General features: G+C 43.6%; 1 protein-coding gene across 1 annotated transcript in view; it reads left to right on the top strand.

Moving 5' to 3' along the window:
* SORL1 (sortilin related receptor 1) overlaps nt 1-19,546 on the top strand; it is a 181,059-nt gene extending 161,513 nt beyond the window's left edge. The window contains exons 41-48 of the mRNA XM_030794523.1: nt 737-921; nt 4,618-4,737; nt 5,596-5,760; nt 6,903-7,077; nt 8,002-8,108; nt 10,930-11,122; nt 13,398-13,610; nt 15,358-19,546. Of these exons, the coding sequence (XP_030650383.1) occupies nt 737-921; nt 4,618-4,737; nt 5,596-5,760; nt 6,903-7,077; nt 8,002-8,108; nt 10,930-11,122; nt 13,398-13,610; nt 15,358-15,425 (1,226 nt within the window). The 3' untranslated portion in view covers nt 15,426-19,546. The remainder of the gene's footprint in view (nt 1-736; nt 922-4,617; nt 4,738-5,595; nt 5,761-6,902; nt 7,078-8,001; nt 8,109-10,929; nt 11,123-13,397; nt 13,611-15,357) is intronic.
* The last annotated feature ends 322 nt before the right edge of the window (nt 19,547-19,868 follow it).

Below are 19,868 nucleotides of genomic sequence, written 5' to 3'. Positions count from 1 at the left end.
AGTAGCATTTCCTCTGATTAGAAAGGGTATACATATTTGTTTCAGAAAATTGAGAGAACAAAAAGAGTGTAATGAAAATTAAAATTGCCTGTAATTTCACTTTTACATTTCAGATATCTTCTAATATATTTTTCCATGGATTGATCTCTTTTTATCTTTTTTCTAAAATCAGAATAATGCCATATATAGTCTTGTATCCTGCCCTTTTCACTTCACATAAAATTGTGAGAATTTTCCAGTGTCATCAAATATTTTTGAAACAATCTTTAGTGCCTGCACAGTAGTTCATGGAATGCACATTATTTAATTATTATCCTGTTACTAGACAATCAAATTACATTCAGTTTTTTCCTACTGTAACACTGTGATGGGGATCCTTGTTAAACACACTTTTGAGTCTTTCTCTGACTTCATGGGATAACTGGATTGAAGGGTATGATTTTCAAGGTTCTTGTTATACAAGGCCAAATGGCTTCCAGGAGCGTTGTACCAACTCCTATCCGCAGATGGGCAGCTTTAAAGAAATTACCCAGTGCCTGTGCAGTGTGTTATGTACCGTCATCATCAGTACATAAACGTTGAATGAATTTGTCATCTAATGACAGTCCTACAGCACATGGGACTCATTTAAATCAAGAGATTACTATTTTTTTTAAAAAAGAGAGCGGGTACCAAGACACATTCTTGACTCACACCCCCAACTTCCTCCTGAAATCTCCTTTTCCTGTTTTCACAGTTGGCAATCTGACAGCTCATACGTCCTATGAGATTTCTGCCTGGGCCAAGACTGACTTGGGGGATAGCCCTCTGGCATTTGAGCATGTCGTGACCAGAGGGGTTCGCCCACCTGCACCTAGCCTCAAGGCCAAAGCCATCAACCAGACTGCAGTGGAATGTACCTGGACCGGCCCCCGGAATGTGGTGAGTCAGCCAGAATGACCATCACCAAGTGGGTGTGGACTGTCCCCTAGTGTTACACCACCACACAACTCCAGGGCTTTTCTCTCTTTTGCGAATGTTCCCGTGCCCCTGCTGCTCTTGGATATAGGCCTTTCTTTTTCCTTTGTTTTCATGTGTGCATTATGATTCACAATGATCAGATCTGTGCTCCTTTTTGAGTCTACTGTTTTACTTTCCACTCCTCCCTACTGTGTCCCCTTTGCTTTTAGATCGACCACCCCAAGGCTCTTGGCACATTCGTCCCCCTCTTGCCTCTGTACTTGACTTATGCCCTTTCTCCTCCTTGGTGTCCTTCCCTCCTCTTGCTGTGCAAGGAAATCCTCCCTTCTATAGTTGATCTCTCTCCCTGTGAACTCCTAATATATTTATAGTTGGTTCCATATAGCATGATATTTCCTTAAATACAGCTTTACCCTATTTGATAATTTTTGTCTGTTACTCTTCCCTTCCTAACTAGTTTATAAGTTCCTTGAAGGGAAGGATTGTTTTCTGGATTTTCTCAATGGAAAAGCATACAGAAGTAAATTTATAATAAGGAATTAGTAAATCCTTAGTGATTAGCGGAGGAACTAGCCTAGGTCTGGTCTTCTGAGGATATCTTCAGTGTGCATTTGGCACAGGGCTGATTCACAGGGAAATAACCAAAGTTTGCAAGTAGTTGTCTGTAAAATCAGTGAAGAAGAAGGAAGGAGAAGTAAGATTTACTGAGCAGCCGGTAAGTGCCAGGAACAATATAAAATCCGATAAACCCATGTTCCCCTTATTCCTTTCATTGGTTCTGTGGGTAAATGTTCCCATTTTGCCAGCGAGGAAACTAAGGCTCAGTGAGGCGAAGTAACTTGCCAGAGTTAAAGCTCTCACAAGCAGTAGACTGAGTTTCAGCTCAGGTCTGGCTAATTTAACAGCCTCTGCTCTTTTGTGTGTCCCAGCACCTGATGCTGAGGCAGGGACAGTGATGAGAAACCCTGACCCATCCCCGGAGCTCTCTTTTACCTGGAAGTTGAGTCTACTCCTAAAGAACCCTTTCTTTCCATTTATATACCCGGCAGCACATGACCGCCTCATCACCCCCAACTATCTGTCTAGAGTAGGGCAATTGCACAGAACACTGAAGCCTGACTTGATTTAGGGCCTCTAATTGTGCATGAAGTTGGAGGAGGCTTCCTGCACCTCATCCCAGCTCATGCACTGGTCACACTAAAGGTGGCTTTCAGAGGTGAGAGCGCAAATGAGATCACCTGTAGGAAGCTCTCTGCTTCTGCCCCTCACTGAGGACCCTGGCAGCTCTCATGATTTTCCTGTCTACTGTGAGAAGTGCCATTGTCACTGTGCATATGGGGAACCTCTCATCCCTTGGCTCCTGTGGCTCTGTGGACCCCTTTCCTGTCCAAAGACACCCCCACCCCGGGCGGTCACCAGCCTTATTCTCAGTGATGTCATCCTACCTCTGTACTCTAAGCCCCCACTTGGCCTACTCCCACCTCATGCTTTGCAGCTCCACTTGCATTTGCTTTGGGACCCCTTTGAGTCCCTCAGCGCTTCTCTTTCCTACATCCTCCCAGGCGATCACCCCCTTCAGGGCTTCCCTTCCTGTTTGTCTGTGCTCTCCCGTCTGTCTGTCCTTTTCAGCTGTCAACAAAAAGAATCAAACTCTGTAAAATATATGAAAAGATTTATTCTGAGCCAAATAGGAGTGACCATGGCCCGTGACACAGCCCTCAGGAGGTCCTGAGAACATGTGTCCAAGGTGGCTGGGATGCAGCTTGGTTTTATACATTTTAGGGAGGCATGAGACATCAGTCAAATACATTTAGGAAATGCACTGGTTTGGTCCAGAAAGGCAGGACAACTCAAAGTGGGCATGGGGAAGTGGGGGTTTCCAGGCTGTAGGGAAATTTAAACATTTTCTGGTTGTCAGTTGGATGAGTTTGTCTGAAGACCTGAGATTGACAAAAAGGAGATGTTCAGGTTAAGATAAAAGATTGTGGAGACCAAGGTTCTTTTGACATCTTTTAGTGGCTGCCCTTAGGGGAAATAGATGACAAATATTTCCTATCCGGGTCTTTAAAAGGTACAGGACTTTTAGCTAATGTCTTTAGGATTGGGAGGGCCTGGAAGAAAAAGATCTAGCTATGTTAATAGAGATTCTTTACAGATGCGAATTTTACCCCACAAAGGACAGCTTTTCAGGGCCATTTCAAGATATGACAAAGAAACATGTTTTGGGGTAAAATATTTTGATTTTCATCCTTGTCTCATAATGTTATGCCAGAGTCAACTTGGAAAGCAAGTCACGATATATAGGATTCAATAAAACCCATCTGATGAGAATTTATGGTTTGTAGGACATGACTCCCCAAACCCCTTAGATAGGAATTTGGGCAAGATTGGAAAAATCAGAGCTTAGTCCTCACAGCTGCTGAGCAGTGTTGGAGAAAGTCACCCTGTTGCCTGGGACTTGGAAATCCCTTTGTGGATGCCCACTCAGTGCCTACTCAGCCTGTGGATCCTACAGCTCCTACAGTTCTCGTCAAGCCCCTGTCTTACATGTGCACATAACTCTTGGAGAAAATGCTCTTTGATTGTGCCTTACAAAGAAAGCTTCCTCAGCTCCCACCCTCCAGTTATAAACTCCCTCAGCTTCCACTTTCTGCTGTAAGCTTCATCCCATTCCTACTTCCCTGCTTGAAACTCCCTCAGTTTCCAACGGTTACCAGTTAGGACTGAGCAGGGATGCATAGAGCAGAGGAAGTGACAGTAACAGTGGCTTTGAACAGTTTATTTCCTCTTGTAATTAAAAGAAGTTTAGAGTTGAGCAGTGCAGGGCTTCTGTCGCGGCAGCACGATTTGATCGGGCACCCGAGCCCTGTCATCTCCAGCCTGTGGCATGCGTCTTCAAGCTCACCTCATGGTGCAAGAGGCCTCCTGGGGCTGCAGTCATGATCTGTATTCCAGGCGGCCGGAGGGCAGGAAGAAGGGCTCCTCCCTCTGTTGTAATGAGCCCTCCTAAAGCTTTCCGTGTGACACTTCTGCATCTCAGTGGCTGGAAGCTCCTTGTCTAGCCTCTCCTAGCTCAGGGAGGTATGCAGTGTAGACTTTTTCCAGGCAGCAATTCTCAATCAGAACCAGAGTTCTGAGGAAGAAAGGGAGGATGGGTACCTGCTAGACAGCCAGCTGTGTCTGCCCTCCTTCCCCCCCTCCACATACTTCCTGGGGTGTTCGCATCCACTGTGCAAGCTCCCACTCAGCACATCCCCTTGGAGCCCACGTCCGTGCTGCCAATGGTAGAATGACACCCTCTCTTTAATAGCCCCCCCCCATTCGCTGGCTCATCATGTGGGTTTCTGGTGTAGCATCTAACGCTCTATGTTTGCCACTTGTTATTTATAATTATGTATGTTTTTCTTCTCTGCCCGCCTCTCCTCCAGAAGGAGCTCTTTGAGGACAGAGACCACATCATATTTATTTTTGTAGCTCTACATACAGTGCCTGGCCCAAGTGCCTTCTCTGTAAATGCTGTAAATGTAATAAACGTTGAATGAAGACTTCTCTCTGAGCTCTTTTGAAGCAGTTCCAGGGTCTTAAATTGGAGATTTCAAGGAAATGAGGTCATCGGCCCATGAGCTGATGTCCTCTTCCATTCTCTGCTTTTACCAGGTTTATGGTATTTTCTATGCCACGTCCTTTCTTGACCTCTATCGCAACCCGAGGAGCTTGACTACTTCACTCCATAACAAGACGGTCCTTGTCAGTAAGGATGAGCAGTATTTGTTTCTGGTAAGCTTCCCGTACCATTTCAGTTTTTTAAGGGATGTCTTAAGTTCTGGGCTCTGGTCTCAACCCAGGACCTGGGGAGGTCGCATACCTGGACTCCAGGATTGATGTGTGTGATGAGAGGCAACTTCCTCTTCTTCATAAGCATCGTCAGGTTCTTGCTTGAAATACAGAATGAATGGCCACTTTCACCAACTGCAACTCCATTATGGAGGATTGATAACTTGGCAGATGATCACAAGTATAGATAAATCAAAAATTTTTATCAGGTTCCACTTCTAGGAATTTAGCCTACATACTTTAATGTATGTGCCAAGATATATGGAGAAAGATACTTGGTACGTTATTCTTACTTATGATAGCAAAAGATGTGAAGCAACTTAAATGTCTATCAAGAGAGGACTGGTTAAACATATCATGGTTTATTCATGCAATGGAATGCAGGGCAGCCATTCATAAGAAGTATGACAACTCTAAATGTACTGATATGGAAAAATCTCTAAGCTATATATTATTACATGAAAGAAGCCAAGAGCATAATATGTGTCCCATTTTCTCAGTTGTATAAAAAATATTTGAGGAAGATAGGCTACAGGTTCACATGCATATATGTGTAAGGATACATGTACATACATATCCATACTTATATATGCATAGGGCATTTCTGGAAGGAAGCACAAAAACTCTTACCAGTGGTACCTCTTGGAAAATGATTTGGGGTAGGTGGGAAATTATTTCATATTTTATGGTTTTTTGTACTAACTGAATTTTAATTGTCATTATTTTGTTGAAAAAATACTTTAATAAAGGTTGCATAAGGCCATGATATATTTTTTTCCTACGTGTGTGCTTGGGCTTCAGGTCCGGGTAGTGGTACCCTACCAGGGGCCGTCCTCTGACTACGTTGTAGTGAAGATGATCCCGGACAGCAGGCTTCCACCCCGTCACCTGCATGTGGTTCATACGGGCAAAACCTCCGTGGTCATCAAGTGGGAATCACCGTATGACTCTCCTGACCAGGACTTGGTGAGCGGGCTGGGCTTCCAGGCTTCTTTGTTTATTCCTGGCCTGGTTAGGATGGAGTGGGATGGAAGGGGGTCCTCTAATGGGGCAAGAAACACAGGCCTGGCTTCTGGCGCTCAGCAGGAGGTCTGTCTCCCATTTCTGTCTGACCAAAGATGGGGTCCGTATAGGGACCTCTTCTTAGTTGGCACTTCTCCATTATTCCTAGCTGCCATTTTGGTTTGTCCCTCTTCTCTGCTACTCATATTTCCTTCCCTGACCCTCTCACACAGGGATTAGCAAACAAAGGCCTGCAGGCCAAACACAGCCCATGGCCTATTTTTTTTAAAATAAAGTTTTATTGGAACCAAGTCATGCCTATTTGTTTATATATTATATCTGACCACTTTCGTGTGATGATCAGCAGAGTTGTTGTGGTGGAGACTATCTGGCCCTCAACGCCTACAGTATTACTGTGTGTGGACGCTTACAAAAAGTTTCTGACCCCTCTTTAAAAGGAGCATTGATCCTAAACAAAACAAAAAAACTGCCATTTTTTCCTTGCTCTGGGCTGCTCTTCCCTCTCTCCTCTCTCCACTCCCCTTCATCCAGTGGTGGTTGGTTTAAAATGCTTGGTTGCTAATACTCCTCTCAACTCTCCACTTCCTTCACATGATTGAATTTCCTGTGCTTACTATATGCCCTGTTATTTTCCCCTTGCCACCCATACCTAGAAGCAGCCCGGGAGAAAGTAAGTAGAGCCTTGCCCTTTAGAGCCAGGATTGAACACTTTGGTTCATTCTCTCTCCACCAACAACATCCATGAACCATTGCAGTGGTGGAGATGTGGAAGTTGAGTACTGAGTTTGGACGTGCTTGCTTGTTCCAACCTACCTGCTGAAGTCACGATAAATGTGGCCTTCCCTAGAGGGTTAAAAAAATTTTAATTGATAACTCCATGTGCAGTTCTATGAGTGAATAGTTATTTTAAGATTGGATCTGGTCACTCCAAACGCCTTCCAAAGAATGGAGTCAGATTTGGGGACTCAAACTATTGTTGCCGTGGGTCACAGCTATTAATATACTACACTGTCCACCATTAAACTACAAAGAGTGAAAAATGTCAACTTTCTGATTATCATTCAGATGTTCTTTTTTGGTCCTAGTTGTATGCAATTGCAGTTAAAGATCTAATAAGAAAGACTGACAGGAGCTACAAAGTAAAATCCCGTAATAGTACTGTGGAATACACCCTTAACAAGTTGGAACCTGGCGGGAAATACCACATCATTGTCCAACTGGGGAACATGAGCAAAGATTCCAGCATAAAAATTACCACAGGTAAGCAGGAGAGAGGTTAGAGGTCTTCTCACACAGCCTGCCCACAGTGCTGTGCCACTAGGCCTCCAGAGACAGACTTTTCATTAGGAGTTTCACAGGGAGTGCAAATGCTGCCCTTCAGTATCCCTACAGGGGCAGAGTAGTGCAGAGGCTCCAGGGTCTGGGCTGCGGCGTGGTGGCCAGGGCACAGTGGGCTGGGGAGTGGCTATCGTTTTCTATATTTTCTAAGTCTTTTTAACTCCCGTCGCTTGTTTTGATATTACTAAAGGAAAAGAGGAGGGATGCCCAAGAGAGGAAATAAAACTGAATAGTTACCACTAAGACCGAGGCTGTATCTGAGAATCTGGATGACAGGTTCTCAGTGGTCCATTGTGGCAATCTGACGTGTCGAAATGGAGGGAGATCCATAGCTGGGCAGTAGATCAAAGGGCAGTCAGGCTCAAGTTCAGAGAGCTGGTAGCAAGCTCCGTTGCTCAGACAGCAGCAGGTATTATTGGGAGTTTTGATACTGGGTAATGGAGGCCCAGCCCCATTTATGCTGGTGGCGTGCAGTGGGCCCGGTCCATGTGCCATTGTCACTCCAGTGTCCTGTCTTCAGACGGAACTCCGTATCCCATCCCATTCCTTCCTCTCCACCCTTCTACCCCACCCCATTTGTTTTTGTACACTCTTGGTTACAAGGGCTATTCAGTTAAGTACTGTCCAGATTTCTTGGCTAAAGATGTTGTAACAACAATAAAAGAGATGCCAATTAAAGAATATCTACCACGTGCTGGGTTCTATACACAGCAATCTATGTGTTTTATTTTTTCTGTAACCCAGCCCTGCAAGGCTAGCATTATTTAATCTCTCTTTGACAGACAAGAAAATGGAGTTTCAAATGTATATCCACTAACCGCATCCCATCTTATCTTTAATTTTCAGTGTCATTATCAGCACCTGATGCCTTAAAAATCATAACAGAAAATGACCATGTTCTTCTGTTTTGGAAAAGCCTGGCTTTAAAGGAAAAGCATTTTAATGAAAGCAGGGTAAGTTCCTCCCTCATTCTCAATGACTTTGGAAATTTAATTGAAATGCTGTTTCAGAGATGAGCTCGTTAACAGCATGCTGGCATAGATAGTGTAAAAAAAAAAAAAAGAAAGAAAAAGAATAGGACATGGACATGAACTTGAGAATTAAAGGACCATTTTCAGTGGGATTGCTAATTAGCGAAATGTTTATACTGCCCATTAAAGATGAGAATCTCTGCACTAAGCGCTTTTCAATCCTGACTTGTCTTCCCCTGAAGAAAGAGAAATGGGCTGGAGGCCATGCTGTGCTTCCCACAGAAGCTGCAGCTGGGCTGGGGCTCAGGGTGTTAAACCGGAAGCCCCGCCTATTCCACACTTGCTGAGGGCGGGACTGTGGCTTCAGTAGCAGGAGTTGAGCTGCACTCTCAGCCTGGCATCTCAGCACTCTCTTCCCAGATAAATTACAGGGAGCAGGAGGTACTTGAAGATACTGTGCTGACTTATGAAGAACACCTTGGTTTTGTTTAGTTTTGCTATGGGTAGGCCAATATGGTATTCACAGCAAAAGACAGGGGAAGGGGAGTGAGACCTGGGAGTAGATTTACCACCCAAGGGTGGACAGATTCTTGAGTAAAGCTGGGTTGGCCCCAGTGACAGCAAAGCCTTTGCTAAATAGGAATGTGACGAATCAACTATGGCTACCTGGAGATGCAGCGTAGGCAAAGAGCCACGGGTTCTAAATAGTCACCATGCAATGCCAAAGCAAAGTGAAATTAAAATTGGAAAATTCTCACCACACACTCTGTGAGAATTCCATAACTCTTGTAACTATGACATCTAAATGGCTAACATCCTTAAATATAAGGAAAGCTTTCAAGTACATTCAAAACGGAAATATTCTAATTTTGAAGAAGGTACATTTAACAAAGCGGAAAATTCCAGCAGCAGTAAGCAAAAGGAGAAAAGTTCAGCCTCACCAGTAATCTAAAAAACAAAGAGGTAGCCCTCTCATGTTAAATTGGTAAAGATTTGCAGGGAAGAGTATAACCGGTATGAATAATAGTTGGGGAAGTAAACATTCTGGGAATATAAATTGGTTCAAACTCAAGTAAGGCTCTTGGGTAATATCTGTCAAAAATGTTAAAAGTGTTCACACCCATTGATCCAGCAGTTGTAGGATTTTACTCTAAAGAAACAATGTGCATGAAGAATTTATGTATAGTATTTATGACAGCAAGAAAGAGGAAACAGCCGAGATGCTGAACAGAAGAGGATGGGTTAAATAACGTATGGGTGGTTGATGTTGTGTAATCTAAATTATTTTCTTTATAACCTTTATGTATTTTACAAATGATCGACACAAAATATATATTAGGTGGAAGGTAATAACTGCTAGCTTATAGGAAAGAATGCGGGGATGAGATTCCAGGCAGGTATTGGGAATCCCAGTTCGGCAGCCAGTCGCCATTAGGGGATCCTTCCTGGGTGGCTGGAGCCCGGCTCTTAGGTTAAGATTCTAGGTTACTATTTCGTTTCTAGTGGAGGGTCTGGTGTAGGCAGAGCATGCCCTTCTTCCCTTCCCCTGACAGGGAGTTCAAAGAATTATATTAGTCCGTTTCCACAGTGCTAATAAAGACATACCTGAGCCTGGGTAACTTATAAAGGAAAGAGGTTTAATTGACTCACAGTTCCACATGGCTGCAGAGGCCTCTCCATCATGGTGGAAGGCAAAGAGGAGCAAAGCCACATCTTACATGGTGGCAGGCAAAGACAGAATGAGAGCCAAGTGAAAGGGGAAACTTCTTATAAAATCATCAGATCTTGTGAAACTGTTCACTACCATGAGAACAGTATAGGGGAAACCGCACCCATGATCCAATGATCTCTCACCAGGTCCCTCCCACAACACAGGAGAATTATGGGAGCTAGAATTCAAGATGAGATTTGGGTGGGGATACAGCCAAACCACATCAAGAACAGATAGGTCAGTGGTATTGGGATCAAGAGACTGTGATTCTGCAAGGGGGCCCAATATGTGGCTAGAGAAAAGTGATGGAGTCTTTTCAGGGGGATGGTGGAGAGTGTCAGTAGCTTTGACGCTGGAATAGTTGGGGATCAGCAGAGAAGTCAGGTTGTCAGCCCTCATCCCGGCTAGCATCCTGGGCCAGGGCTGTCCCCAGGGTGACTTTTCCCAGCACCAGAGTCCAGGGCTCTAACTAGGAAGACATTTCATCCTCTCCTCCAGTGAACAGGGGCCTGAGCCGGCTGCAGTGCTTCTGATTTCAAGGCCAGGTTGTTGGGGGGCTGAGATCGGCTCAGAAGGAGCTAGAAAGCAGGGGGACAGGAAGTGAGCTGACAGGGTCATTCCTACATATCGTTCTGGGGACAAATGTCCTGTTTTTTCTAATTGCATGTTCCCCTTTCTCACCCCATTGCTGGAGTCCGCTGCGACCTGGATTTATTATTAGTCAAATTCCATTATGGCAAACTGTTCAGATTCTTGGTGGCATTTAATATTGCCTGAGACAGGCAGACTGCTGAGCAAATCTCTGAGTGTGGCTTTGTTAAAATGACTTTCCTGAGGGCCACAGTTCTCATTTCCACAATATAGCTTGTAGGGGGAGGGTGTGGCAGTTATTTGAGATATTGGAGACGAGCAAATTTTCGTTTTCTGAATCCAGTATCTCAGTGGTAATGTAAAAAGAACAAGGAGAAACCCAGAGCGCTTTAGCATCTCTAGCAGCCTGCAGTGAGGAACTCACATAAAGCTGGAACCAGTAATAGAGACTGTCAGTTTCTATATTCGACTTCCTGAGCAATCTCTTGTGTTTGTTTTCAGGGCTATGAGATACACATGTTTGATAGTGCCATGAATATCACAGCTTACCTTGGGAATACTACTGACAATTTCTTTAAAATTTCCAACCTGAAGATGGGTCATAATTACACGTTCACTGTCCAAGCAAGATGCCTTTTTGGCAGCCAGATCTGTGGGGAGCCTGCCATCCTACTGTACGATGAGCTGGGGTCTGGTGAGTTGCGATTGCTGCCCGTTTCTATCTCCAGTTCTGGGGAAATAGCAAGAATGTCATATGGTTTGATGACCATGTGTCTTTCTAAAACACACTGAAGATACTCTCAGCTTAAAAGAAAATCATTCATATATCAGTTTGGTCAGGTAGTGATGTATTTAACAAATACTTCCTGAGCTGGACATGGTACAGGAAGCTGAGATTACAGGGGGACCGGATTCTGAACATAAAGTGCAAGAAAGGCAAGGCTTTGTTTAAAAAGGGAAACTCTAGGTTCACAAGAGTTTCGTTTGTTTTTTTGTGGGACTTCTCAGCACCTCTAAAATGCTAATATATCCTGTGGGTCCCCAAGCCAGTAGATCATCTCCTTGTCATGGATTTTACATGTAAAATCGTATAACTGATTTTACAGTGCACACCCCTGCCCCACCCCGGCTTCATCTTAGCTCTCAGCATACGCTTAGGACTGGAATTTGTCCTGGAATCTCTGTCTTATGTCTTATGCTGGGCCATGCTAGTGATGGAAGAAAGGACCCTTCCGTTCATACAGAAAGTCTGCTTACATTATAGTAGTTTGGCCAGGATTTCAACAAATGTTTTGCCACTGGTCTTTTTTAGTTCCATTTACTCTCAGCCAAGAACTAACCAGTGCTCAAGCCAAAATCTTGTGTTAGAGTTGTTAAATGTTCCGTCTCAGAGGGTTTCTCAGGGTGAGATCTCGTGCAATATTTATCCTTGGCACCCCCCACTAAGAGAGGGAAACACTGCCTGCCACTTCCCTTGGGAGAATCATAACATATTAGAGGTTCTAAGAAGGTCCTACAAAAACCAGCCCAACTCTTGTTGACCTAGTATTTCCTCAATAGAGCCCCATTTTTAGGCAAAACTAATTGGCAACCTGTAAAATATGCTTCGGGAAAAATTCCTGTGCAGACCCCTCCCAGCCACCTTTATGGAAACAAGGTTGTCAGGCAGAAGGGCTCTTGGCCGACATCTTGCCCCTTCATGTTCACCTTCCCCTTGGAAGTGGGGTGGCGGGGGGAGGGCGCTCGTTCCTGGAGCTCCCAGCCTTCATTGTACTGACCTCCTCTTCACTGCTCCGGCTGAGCACACCCCCTTCATTAACCACTGCACAGCTGGAATAGGTTGGAACATATTAAATAAGATGTTGGCTAGCGTTTTTTTTCTGGCAAGGAAATAATGAAAGAAATTTAAATATAGACACGAATATTGAATGGTTAGATTAGGCTTGCAAGAAATAATTGTTCTCTGGCCCATCTTGATGAATACCCTGTCAAGGTGAATGCCTGGGGAGCAACAGAGCTTTCTACGTGAAGCAGAGACCTGGCCTGTGCCACCTCTCCCGACACCAGGGAGCAACCCCAAGCCTGTTGAGGCTCCTCATGGAGCCCTAGACTGAGGGAAGTCCAGTCTGTTTCCTTTGCCAAAAACTGATTCCTAGGTTTCATTTTCAAGTTCAGACTTTCCCTGGGATTTTTCACATGAAAAGTCTACCGTTTTCAAGGAGACCGGCCCCTACCCCAGCAGGATGGGGCGTGGGGCATGGCTTTGCCCTAGAGCCCTGGTGGTACAAATCTATTAGTGAATCACCACAGAGCCAGTTTGTTTAAGTCAATAGGAAGGGGCCATCTTTGTTAGGTTATAAATGCCAAAACGGCTTTGCAAAGAGCTTTAGAAAATGTTAAATGTATATGGAAAGTTGTTTTTCTCCCCCACTCTCTTTTTGACTTAAGCGAAAAACCTCATAAAACTTCATGAGCTGTTAAGTCTGTATTGTGGTGTAGGAATCTCGTTTGTATCACTTAATGGAGCTTCAGGTAATTGCAGTTCAGAGTGACTTTGGTGCCAAGTAGGGGGAAATAATTGCAATCTCGTTAATTAGTGGTCTGATTTCACATCCTCTTATGTAAGGCAAGCAAGTGGTCTTAAGTAATAATGCTAATGAAATCAATGTTGATACCCCAACAAAGGTCTCCCTTCCAAGAGATTATCTAAATAACCAACAAAGCAGTGATTAGGAGTCTAATGTAATTACCGTATTTGCATGCACAAGGCCCTTGGTCTATCAGCTCATGGCAAGTAGTCGGGAAGCAATCAGGCATCACGCACATGCAGAAACGTCTCACATCAGACAGGCAGTTTGCGTAGCTGTGGCGATCGTCCAGCTTTTTTTGGTGGGTGGGGCCTTGAGGAGTCATCTGGTCTGTTCTCCTGCCCTCAGGTGGGCTTATTGGTGGGAACTTTGCCTTGGCAGGTGCAGATGCATCCGCAATGCAGGCTGCCAGATCTACGGATGTCGCTGCTGTGGTGGTGCCCATCTTATTCCTGATACTGCTGAGCCTGGGGGTGGGGTTTGCCATCCTGTACACGAAGCACCGGAGGCTGCAGAGCAGCTTCACCGCCTTCGCCAACAGCCACTACAGCTCCAGGCTGGGGTCCGCCATCTTCTCCTCTGGGGATGACCTGGGTAAGTGGGGCAGGGAGAGACGGTTCTTCCTCCCGGGGCTGGCCCCCACGCAGCCAATGACTTGATTAGGAAACACCCACCTTTAGCTCCTCTTTTGACACTAGAGGAGCTCTTCATCAGCCAGTGATTCGATTCCATGAGTTTCGGTTAAACCATTCAGAGCCCTTTTTAACTTTTAAGTTAATTAAATTAAAATGTTGTATTCTCTTTGATTGTGTAGTTCTGGCCTGAAACAGGGAGCTTGCCTCAAACAGGAAGGGTAGATAGGCCCCAGGCTTTGAGACTCCCAGAGTATCGGAAAATCCTCAAGAATATCTGACCCCTGTCTCATCCTTCACTGACCTGGAGGTCTGACGTCTCTGGAGATCCTAACTCGAGATAAAAAATAATGCGTTCCCAATCAGCTTCTATCAAAGGAGGCCCTTCCGTCTTGCTGTTTCTCTTTCTGGTTGCTAGTGTAACCTCACCAGCCATTCTTTTATGTACCTTAACACAGTGGTCCCCAACCTTTTTTGCACCAGGGACCAGTTTTGTGGAAGACAATTTTTTTCACTGAACCAGCGGTGGAGCGGGGAGGGTTGGGGGATGATTTCAGGATGAGACTGTTCCACCTCAGATCAGCAGGCATTAGATTCTCATAAGGAGCGCTCAGCCTGGATCTCTTGCATCCTCAGTTCACGATAGGGTTTGCGCTCCTGTGAGAATCTAATGCTGCTCCGATCTGACAAGAGGCGAGGCTCAGGCTGTAATGCTCTGGCTCGCCACTCACCCCCTGCTGTGCGGCCCCATTCCTAACAGGCTGTGTACTGGTACTGGTGGCCCTCGGCCCGGGGAATTGGGGACCCCTGTCTTAACACATAGCAAGGGAAAAAGTAAGAAATTTCCCGTTTTGAAATCTTTGCACAATGAAAACCCTAAATGCTAATTAGAGATAGTAGGATAGTAATATAATAAAGTGGGTGTGTTACGAGGCTTCCCCAAACTTAGACTAATGACTGTGAATGTACAAGTTTATTTTTTTCTGTAAACTAGTTATAATTATTTATCTATGTTTATAAAGACATTTGTATATGCCCCTTCACTGGTCGTATGATGTCAGCTCTGTTCCCTTTCCTTGTCAGTTTCCTTTCTTGCTTAATAAGCCAGTACCTGGGTGCCTTGTGTGAATGGGGTGGCTTCTTTGCTTCTGCTGTTGGAGGCAAAATGAGTCGACCCGTCATCGTGCCCTGCGATAATCACTGAGTGTCGGTCGACACTTGGTTATACAAGATTATACCGGGGGTCACAAGGGGACAGCCGTTAGTCTGGGAAGCTGTCCTCAAAATGCTTGAACTCCTCCAAGATCCTTTTCCTCAGAGCAGTTTGGGTTCAGAAGAGAAAGCAGACACTGAAGTTCACTGTGCTAGTGTAGGGTATAGATAACTCAAACCGGGGAACCCAAACTACCCACTTAACTTTTGAGTAGGTAATAAGAGTCTTCTCCTGAGAAGCTTTGTTTTCCTAATTTGGCTAAGTTCAAATGACCATTAAAATAAATATGAGGATCCATCGATGGGTGGAAGGTGGCCAGGAGGGACAGTGGGAAGCTGGGTTGGTTTCACAACTGATTACAGTGCCTGTCTGGTTATGGCATTGACCTTCTCCGCTAGAGGGTTGTGGTAGGGTTGAGGGGTGGGTAGAGTGGTGGGATGTGGGGTCAGGTTAAAGTATGTCGGAACTCACCAAGGCCTGACCGTTTTGTCTCTAGGGGAAGATGATGAAGATGCTCCTATGATAACTGGATTTTCAGATGACGTCCCCATGGTGATAGCCTGAAAGAGCTTTCCTCACTAGAAACCAAATGGTGTAAATATTTTATTTGATAAAGATAGTTGATGGTTTATTTTAAAAGATGCACTTTGAGTTGCAATATGTTATTTTTATATGGGCCAAAATCAAAAAACAAAAAAAAAAAAAAAAAAAAGGAAAGAAAGGAATGAATAAACTTTGTAGTAATCAACTGTGAACTTCAAACCAGGTTGATTTTAGTAACCAAATTGCTTTGATTTGACATTAATGTAGTCTTACAGGGCTGTGCTTGCTGGGCATGCTTTTAAGTCTGTGAGATAATTTCGGTTCAGTAAAATTGGCCAATCTTTTTATTTTTCTAAGACACAGAAATGTATTTAATAAAAACCTCGAGAGAGTGATGGGTGGAACCCCTTCTCCTTGAAAGTGTGTGCAGATATTCCATTTTGTTTGGATATAGTTTATAGGAAAGTGTGTGGGTGTATTATGGGGGAAGGTTTCTTTATGTTATTTTGTTAATTTATTGGGACTCTGTGTAAGGCCAGGCTTTAGTGGTCATTAGACACCACATGTGTTATGAGCCCCTTACCCATAGGGTTGGGGGTGGGAACAGAAGCATTTTTTTGTTGCCATTCCAGAAGCAATCCATTTTTATTCACTTGTGTGTCATGTAATGGTCTTTGGCAGGAGAGAGCACTGAGTCATTGCTGGAGTTCAGTTAAATAGAGCTGCAGCTTGGGAAGCCCTGTAAGCCCACAGCTTCCTCTCTTATATTAATTGATGGAATTTTACTGTATGTGCCTCTGTACAAGATGTAGCTTTGAGAGCTACAGAATGATAACACTGCTTTATTACACACTGGTTTCATTGTCATTGCAAAAACTTACCCTGGTTGTGGGGGAGAGTTCTAGATCTGTGCCATGATCCATACACTGGCTAATAGAGTACATAATTTTTCCATTTTCCATTTTTTGTTTTTACTTACTACTGAAGGATCTCAAATGTAAAGTTATGTATTTGGTTTGAGATGGCCACTTATTGTCCTTAAAAATCCATACTGATATATGCTGTCATTTTGAATTGGGTCAGTGCCTTCTCTTTTTTTTTTCTCTTCTTCCATCTCCCTCACCCATGCCCCTACCCAATCTAAAGAGACAGTGCTGTACACTCTCATAGAGATAGGGAAGATCTAAAAAGTTGAGACTACTCAATCCAGTTAACAACAGCAGGAGCACTAGAGTTTGTTCATTCATTCTCTCTGTAAAACAAGCTGTGCTTTTTTTCTTCTGCCTTTAAAATGCCACCCGTGTATTCAAACCATGGCCACTTGATAGTTATGTAGAATCCATCGTGGGCTGATGCCAACCCTTTAGGCTTAGCATTGTAGGCACCAATGTCTAGCATCGTTGTGACTTGTACTGTATGATTCTCACTGAAGAATTTCCTTTCAGCCAAGAAGCAGTGAGGTCTGGGAATATTCCAAAGTCGTGTCTCTGAATATGTGTCCTTGATATGCAAGCTTTGTAAAACCCCATCCCCCCTTAGGTGCGATGCATCACCTTCTCACAAGTGTTTAGTTTCTTTTAACCACAAGTATCATTCTTGGGTGATAATATAGTTTCATTCTACTTAGGGATTGTTTGGAAAACAAAGAAAGAGCCAATTAAATTTTTTAGTTTTTGAAATTTTTATTTATATATATATCCTTAGATCAGTATTTTAAGCTGTCGACCTTTAGTTTGCCATACGGGTAGGACTGTATTTCATTTTAACAACTGGTGGTAATGATAAGCCTTCTTTTAGCGTATTTTCTCTTCTTTCCTGTCACTCTCCTTCTTTTAAGTTTTTTTTTTAAAGACTGGATTTTTTTTGGCTTTATCTTGTCTTACCGTAGAGATTTGTTCAAAACTCTAAGCCCTACCACCTCCTCTTTAATAAGCTCTTTAAATAGTTGAATCATTAACAACCTGGTGGGAGGCAAGTCATGTAATTGAACCACTAGGAAGTGTATTTTCTTTTCTTTTTCTGCCAACTTTTTGGTGGCATTTGTAAAAGCTGATATAAAAGGCTCTGAGATGTTATTTTCAGTTATTCCATAGGCAAGCCTTTTTACAGAGCATATGTCTCCAGTTGGCAGCTTGAGATATTTTCGAGCATCCAGTTCTAGCTACCAGTGCCTCCCAATGCTTAGTGCACAGTACTGTAGACTGGCCATCACCCCTCTCCTTGGAAAATGCCACTGTGCTGTTTGAAAAAAAGCAGCCTTTTAGGGCTAGAGTATTTTATATAAACAGAAGAGCTAAGTTCCTGAAGACTAAGCTAGATAGCTGCAGCTATATGTAAATTGTATATTTTTATGAACTTTGAAGCACACACTCCTGTTTCCCTCTGTGTAGCTTTGTGGGGATTTCATGTATATATGCTCTCTGAAAGAATCCAGAGGTTGGAGTGCCAATAGGAAATGAAGACAAATGCCTTGTACTATGGGCAGCCTTTGAAGGTGACCAGATAACTGTCTTCACTGTGACCAATCGGAGTCCCTGCTTGCTTGTGAAGAAGGGGCTTTTGTACCTTGTTGGAAATGGCACCTCAGAAGTTCACACTGTGCAGGAAAAAGGTTTGATTCTCTCCTGGCATACATTAGAATGTCAGATGCTTGCATCCATGTGGACCACGATGGACTTCTAAAAATTGGTGGGCAGGGGGTTTGCTTATGAGTTTTCTCTGGAAACCGATTTTACTCCTGGATGTATTGAATGCCCGTTGAGCTTTATGAGTCCACATGGATAAAATGTCAGAGAATGGAGTTCTACAGAGGATTCCAGGAAGAGACCATGTCTGTGCAGTCCTAGTTCCAGACAGGTGAGAAGCTCCAGGAACTACTGGCTACCTTGACAAGCTGGGTAAATAGTTATCATTCTGGGTAACTGGTTGAAACTCTGACTTTTGGACAAGTAATTCCTGGGGTTCTGTCTTTGGTAGCATCACCAGGGATATTTGGGTGGGACAGACAGGAGACACACAGCTGCCTGTTCTCTCCTGCCCATCCTGTTTGGCCCACTAGATGAAGCTGTACTCAGCAATTTAGGGAATGTAACCCTTCTCAGAACTGGCCATTTTCAGGGGAAGCTTGGGAGAGCAATAGTATGGTGAGTCCCTTACAGATGAGCACCCACTCCTCCTTGGTGAATGCTGCCTTCAGATGCTTACCCAGTGGTCACTGCATCTAGTCATATTATTATTTCCAGTACCCTTCCTTAGGGCAGAAACACCATCCTGTCAGGTTTGGTCAGTCCCTTCTTCATGAAGGGAGTAATGGTGAATTCCTGAAAATTTTCTTCCTTCTGCAGACAGTTGGATGAGTCCCTTAGGCATCCAGAGATATAACCAAACTGAATATCACCCCATATTGATTTTAGGAGTTGACTCTAAAATTCTGTGCAGAATCTTGTGTTGGGATTGTATCTTGACATTCCTGTTATGTTATTTTTCTTAACTGGAGTGTGTGCTGCCTTTCAGGTACAATTTTTGTGTAATAAAAGCCAGTGCATTAAGTTTATATAGACTACTTTCTATGCAAGACTGAGATATGGAATAGATAGCAAGAGATATGTACTGCTGGGTACACGGACAGTAAGTGTGTTTTCAGATGGAGTACCAGCACCGAAAATGGGTTGAGGGAGGATGGGTTGTATATATGTTTCTGCCCACTAATTTTGAGCAGCCATATTATGAATTAAATCATCACAGCCAAGTAATAACCCAAGAATGGTATTAGTTTCATGTGTAATAGCTCAAATGGAATAAGCATGAATGCTGGAGTGGACCATTATCCTCAAATATTCTGTCACTTCTCATTTAAAGACTCTTGTTATGAACTATTAGAAACTTTAGGCAAAATCAAAAGTATTTGCGGCAAAATAAAGGCCTATTCTACTCTTATTTAAAGTGAAACACTGTATACTTGTTTCTCTCCAAAGTGAAATTAAGTATTTATAATTTCAATTGCCTCGATAAGTTTCCAAGTCACTGAAATCTGCTGAAGGTTTTACTATATTGTTGCACAATTTTAAGATAATTTTTGTCTCAATGTCAACTTTTTCACTGAATAAAAATTTAACTGGGTCAAGAAAACACCTCTTTGAAAATCCACTGTCTCTGCGTGTCTCGAGTTGTTCTTTAGAGCGCAATAAAGATGGTTAACGCAGTCTCCAAACCCCATTTGATTGGTCTGTTTTAAAGGGATGTTTATTTCATAGATGAGAGAACACCAAGGCCTGGAATAATTTTGTTATTAACAAGCTGGTCTCAGATGGTGGATCCTTGAAGAACACGATGTCTTTGTGTTGGCTGAGGAGGGGGGAGATGTGGCTGTTTTGAAGTAAACAGAATTATTCCATAGGGACAATGCCTAAAGTGGCTCCCTTAAATCTGTAACTACATTTGCTAAGAGACAGTTTGCTAAGAAGG

The sequence above is a fragment of the Nomascus leucogenys genome, chromosome 15 (genome assembly GCF_006542625.1).
Source record: "Nomascus leucogenys isolate Asia chromosome 15, Asia_NLE_v1, whole genome shotgun sequence".
Classification (NCBI taxonomy): domain Eukaryota; kingdom Metazoa; phylum Chordata; class Mammalia; order Primates; family Hylobatidae; genus Nomascus; species Nomascus leucogenys.
The sequence above is the reverse complement of the archived record's forward strand: the minus strand, read 5'-3'. Positions and strand labels throughout refer to the sequence as shown.